This window comes from Thermobia domestica, chromosome 14 (assembly GCF_964235325.1).
Source record: "Thermobia domestica chromosome 14, izTheDome1.hap1.1, whole genome shotgun sequence".
NCBI lineage: Eukaryota > Metazoa > Arthropoda > Insecta > Zygentoma > Lepismatidae > Thermobia > Thermobia domestica.
Window position 1 is genome coordinate 41230739 of NC_137467.1, and position 13070 is coordinate 41243808.

Consider the following 13070-nt stretch of genomic DNA (forward strand, 5'->3'; position numbering starts at 1 on the left):
TGATACGTATGTGAACTAGAAGTGAAGAAGAATGGCTTAATTGTAAGTTATATTAGAACTGGCATATTATTTAGACCAAGCGTCAGCGAAGCCTCTACTTCATCACAACGGGCATTTACCTCATCCTCGCAATTAGATAGAGAATTTTTAGCCATCCAACGACAGCCAAAGAATATCCAATCGAAACAGCCAAAGAAAAGACATCACGCGACTACAAAGAAGAAAGTGAATCCGAAGAGTCAGTGAGTTGACTTGAACGAAGATTGTGACAATTTAAGTGAAACCCCCTGAAATGACGATGACAAGGAATGTGGACATTATGGTAAATTGTGGTCGCTTAGTGCAGAGGAGGAGAGATTGTTTAAAATCCACAGTTTGTAAAAGATGGTGCCACGAAACGTATGCCATGATAGGTGGAGAAATATATGTGTATGGCCATTGTATTGACGTGTAAAACTGGAATCAAAATTTGGACGCCTCAAAACACGCTAATCCAGTATGTTTGAACTTTTTATTTTATACAGGGTATTTTTTACTATATTTGTTGTACGTGGTTTGCTTTCCCGAATATTTCGTTTCATTATTTTTATTGTTGGTTGTATGTAGTAAACATGGTATTTCTCGCGTATAGTGAGCGAAGCAGAAACATATCGAAATGACAGGACGTAGAAAAGGAGGCAAGAGTCTTGGCAAAGGAGGTGCCAAGCGCCACCTTAAAGTTCTTCGTGACAACATTCAGGATAACACCAAACCCGCTATTAGACGTCTTGCTTGCCGTGGTGATGTGAAGTGTATCTTCCGATCTCATTTATGTGGAGACCCGAGGAGTACTGAAATTGTATTTCAGGAGAACGTAATCAGAGATGCTGTTACGTACACAGAACACACTAAGAGGAGGACAGTGACAGCTATGGATGTTGTGTGTGTCTTGAAGAGGCAAGGATGAACACTCTACGGGTTCGGAGATTAAGTTAGGATACCTCATACCAACGCCTAAAATTTTCATACCAAGGCAAAAGAAATTATAGCTTTTCCAAAAGTTAAAATAAGTAGCTATTACAGCAAATTACAGTAACTTATAAACATAGGCCTAATAATGAATAAGTATCGAGTTCGATAATTACCTTTGTGCTACGTAAAACTCTGGTATTTCTGTAATTTTTGTATATTTTAATTATCTTAAGAATGTTATGTATTTTTTGTTCGCTAGTTTTATAGACCTACCAAATATGATATGTAGTCCACTAGTGGCGTATTTACGATTTTGCTTCGGGGGAGTCTTTGCTAACTCTATTCCTGGAAATTTGAAAATTCTGCAAGATATTTCACTTTAACATAGTAAATAAAATTTCGGGGGATTACGCCCGGAAGCACCCCGAATACGCTACTGTAGACCACAATGCCTACAATGTGACATTTGAATAATTCGAGTAAGGTTACGATACTTGTTCAGACCGCCAATTCTGAGTTAGATTTTCCCTCGTTTTCCTCAGTCCCATCAACCCTATGCCGGGATGCCTTTCCCTGAGGCCACGGCCGATACTTTTCAGTTCGTAGACTTATTTTAAGAGCCGATGTGACCTCGAAGTTGGAAGCTCGAACACCTCTTTTGCTCCTTTCCTTGAACAAATAAATATATTTATTTCTTAAATAAACGAAGAAATTGCTATTGTCCATGCTCGAATTATCCAAATGTCGCATTGTAGGCAGACGTGCATATTTTGTTCTAGTAGGTCTATTCCACTTTAAGAACAGGTAGTGTTCCATATTAGGAGCGGGGTGTGCCTAATATGGGAAACTGAGTTTCTTTCAATTTTGTAATATTGTAAAAAATCAATAATGTGGAACACACTTTCATACTTGTATTTTGTTTTGCAAAGGTACTGCAAGTATTATGATGTATAATGCTGGAATACGCATTTCTGAGAAATAAAGAAGAAACAAAAAGTTTTCCATATTTGGTGCCTTTACCCTATATATATTGCAAGTGTTCTTTTAGTTCAATTTATGATTGTTTCCAATTTTAAAGAATGTGGACATTTCTAGTGTTAATAATTTTCAATGTCATGAAAAGTTAGCTATCGGACAAACAGTTTAACACAGGCGACTTCGGGCTCTATACCTGCGCCATTTTATTGCAACTCCAGTTGTGATCCTGACAAAGTGTATAACAATTTTAATTTACACCAATTTTTACTATTTAACAATCATAGAGTAATAGTCGACATGGCTTCTGGCTGCGGCATTCCTATTATAAAACCAAGAGTGTGGTTATAGAACAAGAATCTTGGAAATCACTTTCCCACCTGTAACAGTGTTCAAAGTTGCTACGTATATTAACTTGTAAAATAATATTGTAACATAGGGATAACTGATACGAATTCTATTCTTCGGACACTAAAGAACATGAAATTGTAAATAATTTGACAAGTGTATTTATTTTACACATTGTACTTAAATTAGTTTGTTTTGGTGTTATACGATATTGTAAATATTTTGACAACTGGATGAACATGTAATAATTTGTATGTAATGATAGAAAAGGTGTCTGATACACGGGTATACTATAATGTTGTTTGCAACGTAATAAAATATTAAAGTATGATTGGCATTCACGGTTAAATTGGCGTTATTTCGTTGACAAGTTTATTGTGAATTCTTGTCTATCACATGTATCGACGGAACTACCAGAGTACAAGGCATGGAGTATGGAAGTACTGGAAGAAACGGGAGCAGTAACGAGCAGGTATGTGATTGGTGCAGATTAAGAAAAGGGTAACCATACATACCTATGTCTTACTTGTATATCTAGTATGTGTATAAGCCTTTTTCTGATAATTGTTTGTGTCTGTGTGGAGATTTCAAGCGTTTTTGAAAATACTTCGGAAGGAGCTTAGGTCCCTTCAATCTGTTTTTCCACAGAAACGAAAAATATATAATTTTACGTCTAATATTCTATCTGCGTGCATAATTTCTGTTATAGATGATTATCCCAATAATTTGTTTCTTTTATTTGATGTTTGATCAGCTTACAAAAGATCTGGTGGACTTTTGTCCTACATCTTACCTTGTAACAGAATAAGTACAAGAATATTTTTCTAATAAATGGTTTAACGTTAACATGTCCAAAAAAATGTAGACACTTCAACAAAACAAAACTCTATATTGTGTGTAAGTGCTAAAGTTATTTATACATAACAGGAGTAGTGCATATTTCAATAAAGCAATCCCGGGTTCAATTTCCATTGGGAACACTGGGTCGAAAACTGTAAAGGCTTTTCAGGCCAGGCATCCTGAGTGAGGTTTCCTGGGTTACCCTCATTTACACCAGGAAAATACCGGGATTGTACCTATCATAATGACCTAGGCCACTTCCTTCCTTCCCCATTCCTTTCTTCCTTCCCAATTCCCCAGAAAGTGAGATCGCCGAGGAACGTTATAACGACTTATCAATAAGATAGTCGTAAACCTGGTTCGTTTGCTGAGATAAAAATCCGAAGTGGTAGTAATTCTTTGGCATAAAAATATTAACTTCGATATTTTATGCCATTAATCTCACCTTTTTAATAAAAATGACAATGTCCATAAACAGTGTTAAACTGGTTTATTATTTGATATAACTTAAATATCCTTTTCTTAAAACTGTTAAGTACACCAATTCACTGACTAGGTAACCATAAAACATGTCCATATCAACAACTATCCCATAATAATCTCATACATATATTAAAAACATTCTTCTTTTGTTAATATGAAATTAACGTTCTACTAAGTATAGTGCATATGTATGAGTACATTTTGCCCAAGGTACAGGTAAATATTACACAAGCCAAAGTATTTTGTTATATAAAAATGTCGCTCGACAAAGGGACTGAATATAAAAGTCATGAGTAGGCTTGGCTTTTATCTTCAAGAACCACTGGTCCGTTTACATTAATGTTCTTACATAACATATGTCCATCATATTTTGATCGCACCTTGTATATCTATTCATTACATTTCACGTATATATATATATATAAATACATTCATAACAATTCTTTCATTTCATCAATATTTATCTTTACTTACATTAATTATATTTATTTCATTATTATCCACTATATTATTAATATATCTTCTTATTAAAATATCGTCGCTTATTTAATTAGTCGTCGGAGAGTGCGATTTCAAAAAATGTAAAGGACAAACGTGGGTTATAAACAATCAGAGCGCATTATATGATAAACAAGTTAGATGTTGCATTTAAAGATATACATAGTAGCACTAAGATGTTATAATAAAGAAGAATTTCCTTCAAGGTAATCGTTGGATAATTGATTTTATAGAATAGATCTTCTTTTTAGCATAATCTTTGACAATTAAGTTTTCAACACAAATCAATCTAATATAAATAATCTTTGCTTTTAATTAATTATAAATCGAATTATAATTCCTCATATTAACAAGAAAGAATAAAAATCATTTGAAAATTAATTTTCCAGTCTACTTAAAACTCTATTTAAGCATTTCAAGTATTTTTAAGAATCGTTTTCATTATTGATATTAACACATAAACTTTAAAATGAAATTTACAAGAATCTATAACTAACATAAATTTAACCTAATTTCAGTAATGGTAATCAGGTTACATTCGAACTTGCATACGGTTCTAATAACGTACACTGTACTGCGCTATCATGATTAGGTTCTACATCATGTCGTACACGTCTTTCATCGTGATTTGGATTTTGGTATGAAGTCCCATCTCTTGATCTCCAATTACGTCTATACACGTAGTTCGCTGTGTTTCTGGAATTTCGCTCAGTACTTCGACTATTTTTATATCTACTGCTGTTAGGTGATCTGACATCATAATTACCATGATTAGTTAGGTTAAGCGGATTCTCTACATAACCTTGTCTATTTTGCGCATTTTGATTGCTATAGTATACTCGGCTTAGGTTAGGTTCTGTATTATTCACACTCCGAATATTTAAATTCCGAACAGGCACCAAATGATCTGAATTATTCTTATTTTTACCTATTCCTGATTGTGAATTCATGGCATGATATTGAGTTTCGTAGCATTGGACAAGCATCAATAAATGGCTGAAACTCATACACTGTGTGGAAAATAAGATCTGTTGCAATTTAAATGGAAGCAAATTTCGAATCGATGCTATTATTCTCGATTCCGATTGCAAAGGATTAACGACCTTTAATTCGTTGTAGACATTTACAACAAATTCTACAACAGATTTGTGCAATCGAGGATTGAAGTGTTGATTTCTAAGGGTGGCATCTCTATTTGCCAGCAAAAAGTCATTTTCATAATTTGCGATTAAGGCCGCTTTGAATTCCTCATATGTACTAATGTGATCACGTATTGCCTTAAACCATAAGGAACAAGGTGGGAGTAATACATGGGGTATTAATTTCATATATTGTGTTCGATCGATAGACATTATATTGCATTCGTCTTGGAATTTCTCTAAGAAAGAAGTAGCATTCTCATTACACTTACCACTGAATTTGCTCATAGCTCGAATTTCACTCATTTTAACACTTAATTTGACCTTTTTTTTCTCATTCCTTGTTCTTGTTGAGTGATAGTTCCTATCCGTGGCATGCTGTGTCGTCACACCATCTATGTTTCGCTCATCGGTACTCTTCGGACAACTTTCTTCTAGTATAATATCTTCATCAGACCCCGGCGAAGGTGAGTTCATCTCTGGTGAGTGGGGAAATTCGAAGCGATCACTACCCAAGTTATTACGGTAAATGTTGTCTTTCGCCTGTAACGTTCTAATCTCTTCTTGAATAGTAGCTAACAACTGTGTATTTACACGTATGTTATTAGAGTTGTTGCTGACCTGGATCTTTTGCTGTTTAATGGAAGATTCTATTACTTCTAAATCTTTTTTTACAGCACAGATTTCTTGATTTTGGTGATTGTGCTTTTCTTGACAATCATCGGATATCCTTTTTAACTTTTCCTCGAACTGTGAGGATATGTCGTTCACCACCTGGACAATTGTCTGTTTTGTTTCATCTGATTTCTGTCCTAACCGTCTACTTAATTCTTCATATTGCTTGTTAGCTTGGTCGAACTTCTGTTCCATTTCGTCAAACTTCAGTTCTATCTTCTGTTCCATGGTCTTGTTAGATTCGTTGAATTTCTGTTCCATGGTCTGCTTTAATTCTTCATTTTGCTTCTTTATCTCGGTAGACATCTGCATTAATTGTCGCTGTACAGCTAACAAGAGTCGATCCTCTGATGGCAAACCGGACGTTACACTAGTTCCACCTTGGTCATTAGTATTTGATTCCTGCTGCATTGTTTCGTTGTCCATTTTTCTTATGATTACTTTACCACTTCGCAATATGGTTAAGTTCGTATTCATTAACTGTAATATAAAAGTAAATTCAACCTTACTCTTCTTCTTCGGGAACTGAATTTACAAAGTCCCGGGTGAGGTAAACCAAATTTTTATAACGACTTATCAATAAGATAGTCGTAAACCTGGTTCGTTTGCTGAGATAAAAATCCGAAGTGGTAGTAATTCTTTGGCATAAAAATATTAACTTCGATATTTTATGCCATTAATCTCACCTTTTTAATAAAAATGACAATGTCCATAAACAGTGTTAAACTGGTTTATTATTTGATATAACTTAAATATCCTTTTCTTAAAACTGTTAAGTACACCAATTCACTGACTAGGTAACCATAAAACATGTCCATATCAACAACTATCCCATAATAATCTCATACATATATTAAAAACATTCTTCTTTTGTTAATATGAAATTAACGTTCTACTAAGTATAGTGCATATGTATGAGTACTTTTTGCCCAAGGTACAGGTAAATATTACACAAGCCAAAGTATTTTGTTATAACGTCATCCGTTATACGTGACGATTTAACATGGCCATAGCTGAAAGCACAGACGGGTAACATGGCCATAACTGAAAGCACAGACGGGTTAACATGGCCATAGTTGAAAGCACAGACGGGTTAACATGGCCGTAGCTGAAAGCACAGACGGGTTAACATGGTCATAGCTGAAAGCACAGACGGGTTAACATGGCCATAGCTGAAAGCACAGACGGGTTAACATGGCCATAGCTGAAAGCACAGACGGATTAACATGGCCATAGCTGAAAGCACAGACGGGTTAACATGGCCATAGCTGGAAGCACAGACGGGTTAACATGGCCATAGCTGAAAGCACAGACAGATTAACATGGCCATAGCTGAAAACACAGAAATCTACGTCCTAATCCTGATTAAGTCAGAAAACAATGATAGAACTAAGTTGTTTTTATAAGAAAGAGTACCAATGAAGAGTAGGACCAAAACTTTAAACTTCATCAATCACTTCTCTGCTAAAGCAAGTATATTTTATGAAAAAAGTGAACAAATATATCTGGAGTTACGACGTTTAAAGGGAAAGGTCCGCAGCCAGTGCAAAACTCCCCGTGAGTGCGCTCCTATCCAGATGCCATCTATTAAATTATGTAATTCCTTTTTCGACTGACTTTGTACTTACAATGTAGCACCAGATTTGACTTCCAACATGCAACACCAGAAGATTTAATTTTATAGGATGTAAAGTATCAATTCCTGAAAGGGCGTATCCGGTTGCCATAAGGACCAGACTGTATCATATAATCAGGACAAAAAGTCACGTTGCATGCTAAATTGAGTCTGGAGATTCCAAATCCAGAGATGTGAGGTTATTTTAACCATGTATCCTCCACGTGGGGGCTCCTGGGTAATTCGAAGAAGATGCATATTTTTTCTATACTTTATCATTATTATCATTATTATTGATTTTACTCAAACAACTTGACTTTTCACAATGTTCTATTGATATTTACCTGACGTGCTATACATCGTTTTTAAGCTCTTCATCATGTCTTTGGAATAAGCTTTTAATTAGCCATCTGCGTCTTTTGGTTTTTCAGATAAGTAAAAGAATTAGTTGATATCCATTGATTGTCCATTGACATCAATGTTAATATTTCGTGCTTTCTCTGACTGTTTTCCATCCATTTTAAGACAATTTGTTTTTTGAAGGTAGAATCTACATAGTCTGTTCTATAGCTAATTTTCAGGCATCTCCCTGTTTTGGTTTATGAGATGAGTGGAGGATTTATTTTATTTGTTTTTATTTATTTATTTATTTATTTTGATTTTCCATTGACATTAATCTTTCGTGATTTTTGACTGTGTTCCATCCCTTTTAGGACCAGTGTTTCTTTCAGAAACAATGTTCCGAGGGGGCACACTTAGTATTCCCGGGGGGGGCACTACTGATACTATTCTATTTATTATTATAGTATAAACGTATTATTTTGCTCTGCTCCGGGGCGGACAATCTCAGAGCTCCGGGGGGGAGCAGTGCCCCCTACAAAAAAAAAAGGTCTGAAATAAACACTGTTCAGGACAATTTGCTTTTGGAATATAGAATCTACATTGTCTATCCTACATTTAAGCTGGATTTCACCCATCTCCTCCGAAGCCTGTTCTCAACAATGCAACCGGAAAGGCCCTTTGGTGACATTACTTTTTTTTTTTTTAGCGCCTTCTCCAAAGAATATTTCTTCCAGAAATTAAAGTTAATAAATAAGTAACAGCTGCGAGAATTTGGGGAGAAGGTAATATCGTTTCTCCTTATACCCCTCAAAACATCTCCTAATTAGAAATGAAAAAAAAGAAATAGTTTTTAATTGATAGTACTTCTTATCAAATCTTGTTTTTCATAAGACTTTAACAAATACATTTTCTTAACTTGTTATCCGTAAGAATAATATTTTTTTTTCCAAATGTAAAAAAAAAGGAAAAAAAATATACTTTTATTTCCTTTCTTTCGTATTATTATTGTTAGTTTCCTATTGAGGAAACGACACAACACCCCCGTTTTTTTTTAAAAAAAAATTGTATTTTTCTTTCGCTCTGTCTGTCTGTCTGTCTGTCTCTCTCTCATAGGTATATCTGTGAATCTTGTTAAATTTAATTCAGTTCCTTACCATCCTCATTACTGAATCTGAAAAGTCTTCAGGTATTAGAAAAAAACTTATATAATTAGCTTCCTTTTTTTTGTTTTTTTTATCCAAACGAAAAAAAAGAAAAGAATCATTTTTCATTTTCCTTACTTCTATGGTACCTTCTACCCCTTAACAATGAATTTTACTCGTATAATGAATAATTTTTCATTTTCTTTCTTATTTTTTTATTGAACTTGTATTTAAAAAAAAAAAGTGGTGGAAGAATGTACAAGGGGAGAAAAAGCGAATAATTGAAGTGTATTTTTCTCCATCGCTCATCTTAAAGAATACGAAAAAAAAAGAAAAGAAAAAAAAACCTCTTCGGATACTGTGGAGGAATGGAAAAAAATTGAATCACACCAAATAAAATTAAAGAACTGTGAACAAAATGAACTTCTGTGTAATCAAAGAGAAGACTCTCTTAATCCTGTCATGCATGAGTCAAAAATACTACTGCTACTACTACTGCTAATACTACCATCACTACTACTGTAACTACTACTACTGCTACTACCACTACTATTACTACTACTACTGTTACTACTACTACTATTACTACCACTAATATTACTACTACTACTGTTACTACTACTACTACTACCACTAATATTACTACTACTACTGTTACTACTACCTCTATTACCATTACTACCACTACTATTACTACTACTACTGCTACTAATACTACTACTAATGTTACTACTACTACTATTACTATTATTATTATTATTAAAACTACTACTGCTGCTACTATTACTACTACTATTGTTATTATTATTACTGCTATTACTACTACTACTACTACTGATATTATTACTGTTACTACTACTACTATGACTACCACTACTATTACTACAACTTCTGCTAGTAATACAACTACTACTGTTATTATTATTATTATTATTATTATTATTATTATTATTATTATTATTATTATTATTATTATTATTATTATTATTATTATTATTATTATTATTATTATTACTCCGACAAGCATTTAGAAATCAAGTGGAGAACAGTAAGATTTACCCAGGAGCAGACATTGACTCAGACCATAATTTAGTTTTGATGAAGAGCGAACTCCGACTAAAGAGGAAAAGAGTAGTAGCACCAAACAAAAGATGGAACACAATCAAGCTAAGAAGAGATGAAAACACGAAAAGGGAATTTGCAAATTGCGACAGACAAAGAGGCGTCTAAAGTAGCTTTAGCAGGTGATGATATCGACTCGAAATGGGAAGCCATGAAAGCAGGGATTACAAAAGCTGCCGACGAGCACATAGGAAGAAAAACGAGAACCCATATCAACCCTGGATAACAGCAGAAATATTGGAAATGATAGAGAAAAGAAGACAGTTCAAGATAACAAACAAAGAAGAGGAATACAGAAGGTGCAGAAATCACATCACCAGAGAAGTAAAGAAGGCCAGAGAAAACTGGATAAACAACTTGTGCAGAGAGATTGAGGAAAATATAATCAAAGGCAAACCAAAAGCGGCATATAGAAAGGTTAGAAAACAGTTCGGTGAGAAAAAGAAACGCACAGACATTATCATAGACAAGGATGGGACAACGCTAATAGAAGAGGAGCAGATAAGATGGAAGGAATACATTGTAGAACTCTACAAAGCAGACAGAGTGAACGAAGAAGAGATTGAGAAGAAAGAAGACGTCGATCAAAATTAATTAGGACCATCAATTTTACAGTGCAAATTCGGCAATGCTTTGGTGAAAATGCAACATGGTAAAGCTCCAGAAATAGATCAAGTACCAACGGAAGTGATTAAGAATCTCGGAATAGCAATAAAGAAGAAACTATTTAATCTTATTAATGAAATGTGCATCTAGGGAAAAATACCAAGAGACTTCGAGAAAAGCATACTTGTACCTATCCCAAAGAGAAAAGGTGCACCGAAATGCGAAGAATACATAACGTTAAGTTTGCTTTCCCATGCATAAAAAATGCTGTGCAAAATTATCGCACAACGAATAGAAGGGAAGATCGAAGAACGGCTATCAGAGGACTAGTTTGGATTCAGGAGAAAAAGGGGAAGCAATATGGAGCCTACGGTTGATCATGGAACACCACATCAGAAAAAAACAAACCAATTGTGATAGCATTTGTAGATATAAAGTTTTTGACAACGTAGATTGGAATTTCATGTTCAGTGCGTTGAAGAATCTGAAAGTTGATAATAGAGACAGAAGAATAATATACCAACTTTATAAGAACCAGACAGCTGTTACGAGAAGAGATCAGAAGGAAGCAAGAATACGTAAAGGAGTGAAGCAAGGATGTAGACTTTCACCTCTCCTGTTCAATGTCTATATAGAAGAGGCTATGAAAGAATTCTTTGATAAAAGCGAGAAAGGCGTAAAAGTAAATGGTCAGGTTCTCAGCACAATAAGGTTTGCTGATGACATAGCATCTAGGGGGTAACGTTTCGAAAACGCATTCTCAAATAGCCACAAACTTAATGTCGAAGCTCCCTCGGATTTTGAAAACCTTGTATTGATTATATCACAAAGTACTTCCCTAATGCATATTGATCTACAGAATAGCCTATTTTAAGATAAACTGAAGAGCAACGGGATACACCAATACAATATAATAATCCACATAATAATGGGGTAATTTGCATTTTCATCACAGATTAATCAGTGGTGAACCTGAAACGTATCACAGAATCGTTGACAACTGATGCTATGTTAATGATAGCAACAGTTCGCAACATTTAAAGTTCGCAGCGAAGTCAAAGTTAGCAACAATGGAAATGTATAATTCCAGGAATACCAGATATTCCTATGTATAATAATCCTCATAATAATATGCGACAGCTAATCAGCGGTGAGCCTACAACGTATCACATAATCATTGATAACTGATGTCATGATAACGATAGCAACAATATATTTACCAAAAGGTCACAACAAAGTCGAAGTTAGCAAGAATGGAAATTGCCAGAGGATATCAAGCCCATAATTATAGTTGAGTTGATTTTGAGTTTAACGTTCCTTTCAGCAGCGATGCTATATGAAAAGGGACCTACTGATTAACGCGGAATCCGAACCACATGAACTCCCGCCGCGAATCGAACCCGGGTCTCCCACGCCAAAGGCGCGTTTGCAAACCGCTTAGCTACGAAGGGGCTCCCACATAATGATAGGATACTCAACGGTGAACTTACATTTCCATCTTTGTATTTCGTATTAGAGAGAAGAGATGAGTGACGAGCGCTCATGTTATGATTAGTTGCGGGGCTCACCTAACCTCCTTGCACCTCCCCTTGAGTTTAATCCCTTGTGGTCTGTTATATTAGCCCCATTCTGAAACTAACAAAATAAAAGGAAATGAAATGTCTAATGTATTGCCTCATGCTTAAGAGGCCTTATCACTGCGAAATTAAAATACCGATAATTTTACAGTAATTTCGTGATATCTTCAAATAGATAAAAGATAATCGAAATGTGGAACAAGAGCGCCCTAGACAATATTATTTTGCATGAGGTACCGTTATCACGAGTCACCTAGTAGTTTTCCGTTTGCAGCCATCTAGAAACGCGAAAATAAATACCGGGTTTCTAAATGGCTGGAAATCGAAAGTAGATAAGTGAGTGGTGATAACGGTATCTCATGTAAAATAATATTGTCTAGGGAGATCTTGTACCACTTTTTGATTATCTTTTATCTATTTGAAGATATTACAGAATTACTGTAAAATTAGCGGTATTTTAATTTCGCTGTGATGGGGCCTCTTAATATGTCCTTTAGCCTAAAGGAGATGGATGACTAATGGAAGCGAACTATTATGGAAGAATTGACTGAATGAGAATGAAAAACAAATGGGAGAATCTCGTGAAAACTCACGTACACAGTATAATCGACAGCAACCTCACATAGCCTGGGGTCAAACCGTGTTCCCCTCTCAATCAGAGGTAAGAGAGCAGGGCCAGCTCTACCATATGTGCAACACGTGCATTTACACGGCAAGTTTCGAGGGGTGGCAAAATCTGTCATAACTATATTATTTT

General features: G+C 35.0%; 1 protein-coding gene across 1 annotated transcript; it reads left to right on the top strand.

The window, feature by feature from the left end:
* The first annotated feature begins 655 nt into the window (after window positions 1-655).
* Window positions 656-946, top strand: LOC145670598 (histone H4-like). The gene has a single exon (XM_081739391.1). It carries the CDS (start codon window positions 656-658, stop codon window positions 944-946), a length of 291 nt encoding a protein of 96 aa, XP_081595517.1.
* Window positions 947-13070: the final 12124 nt, after the last annotated feature.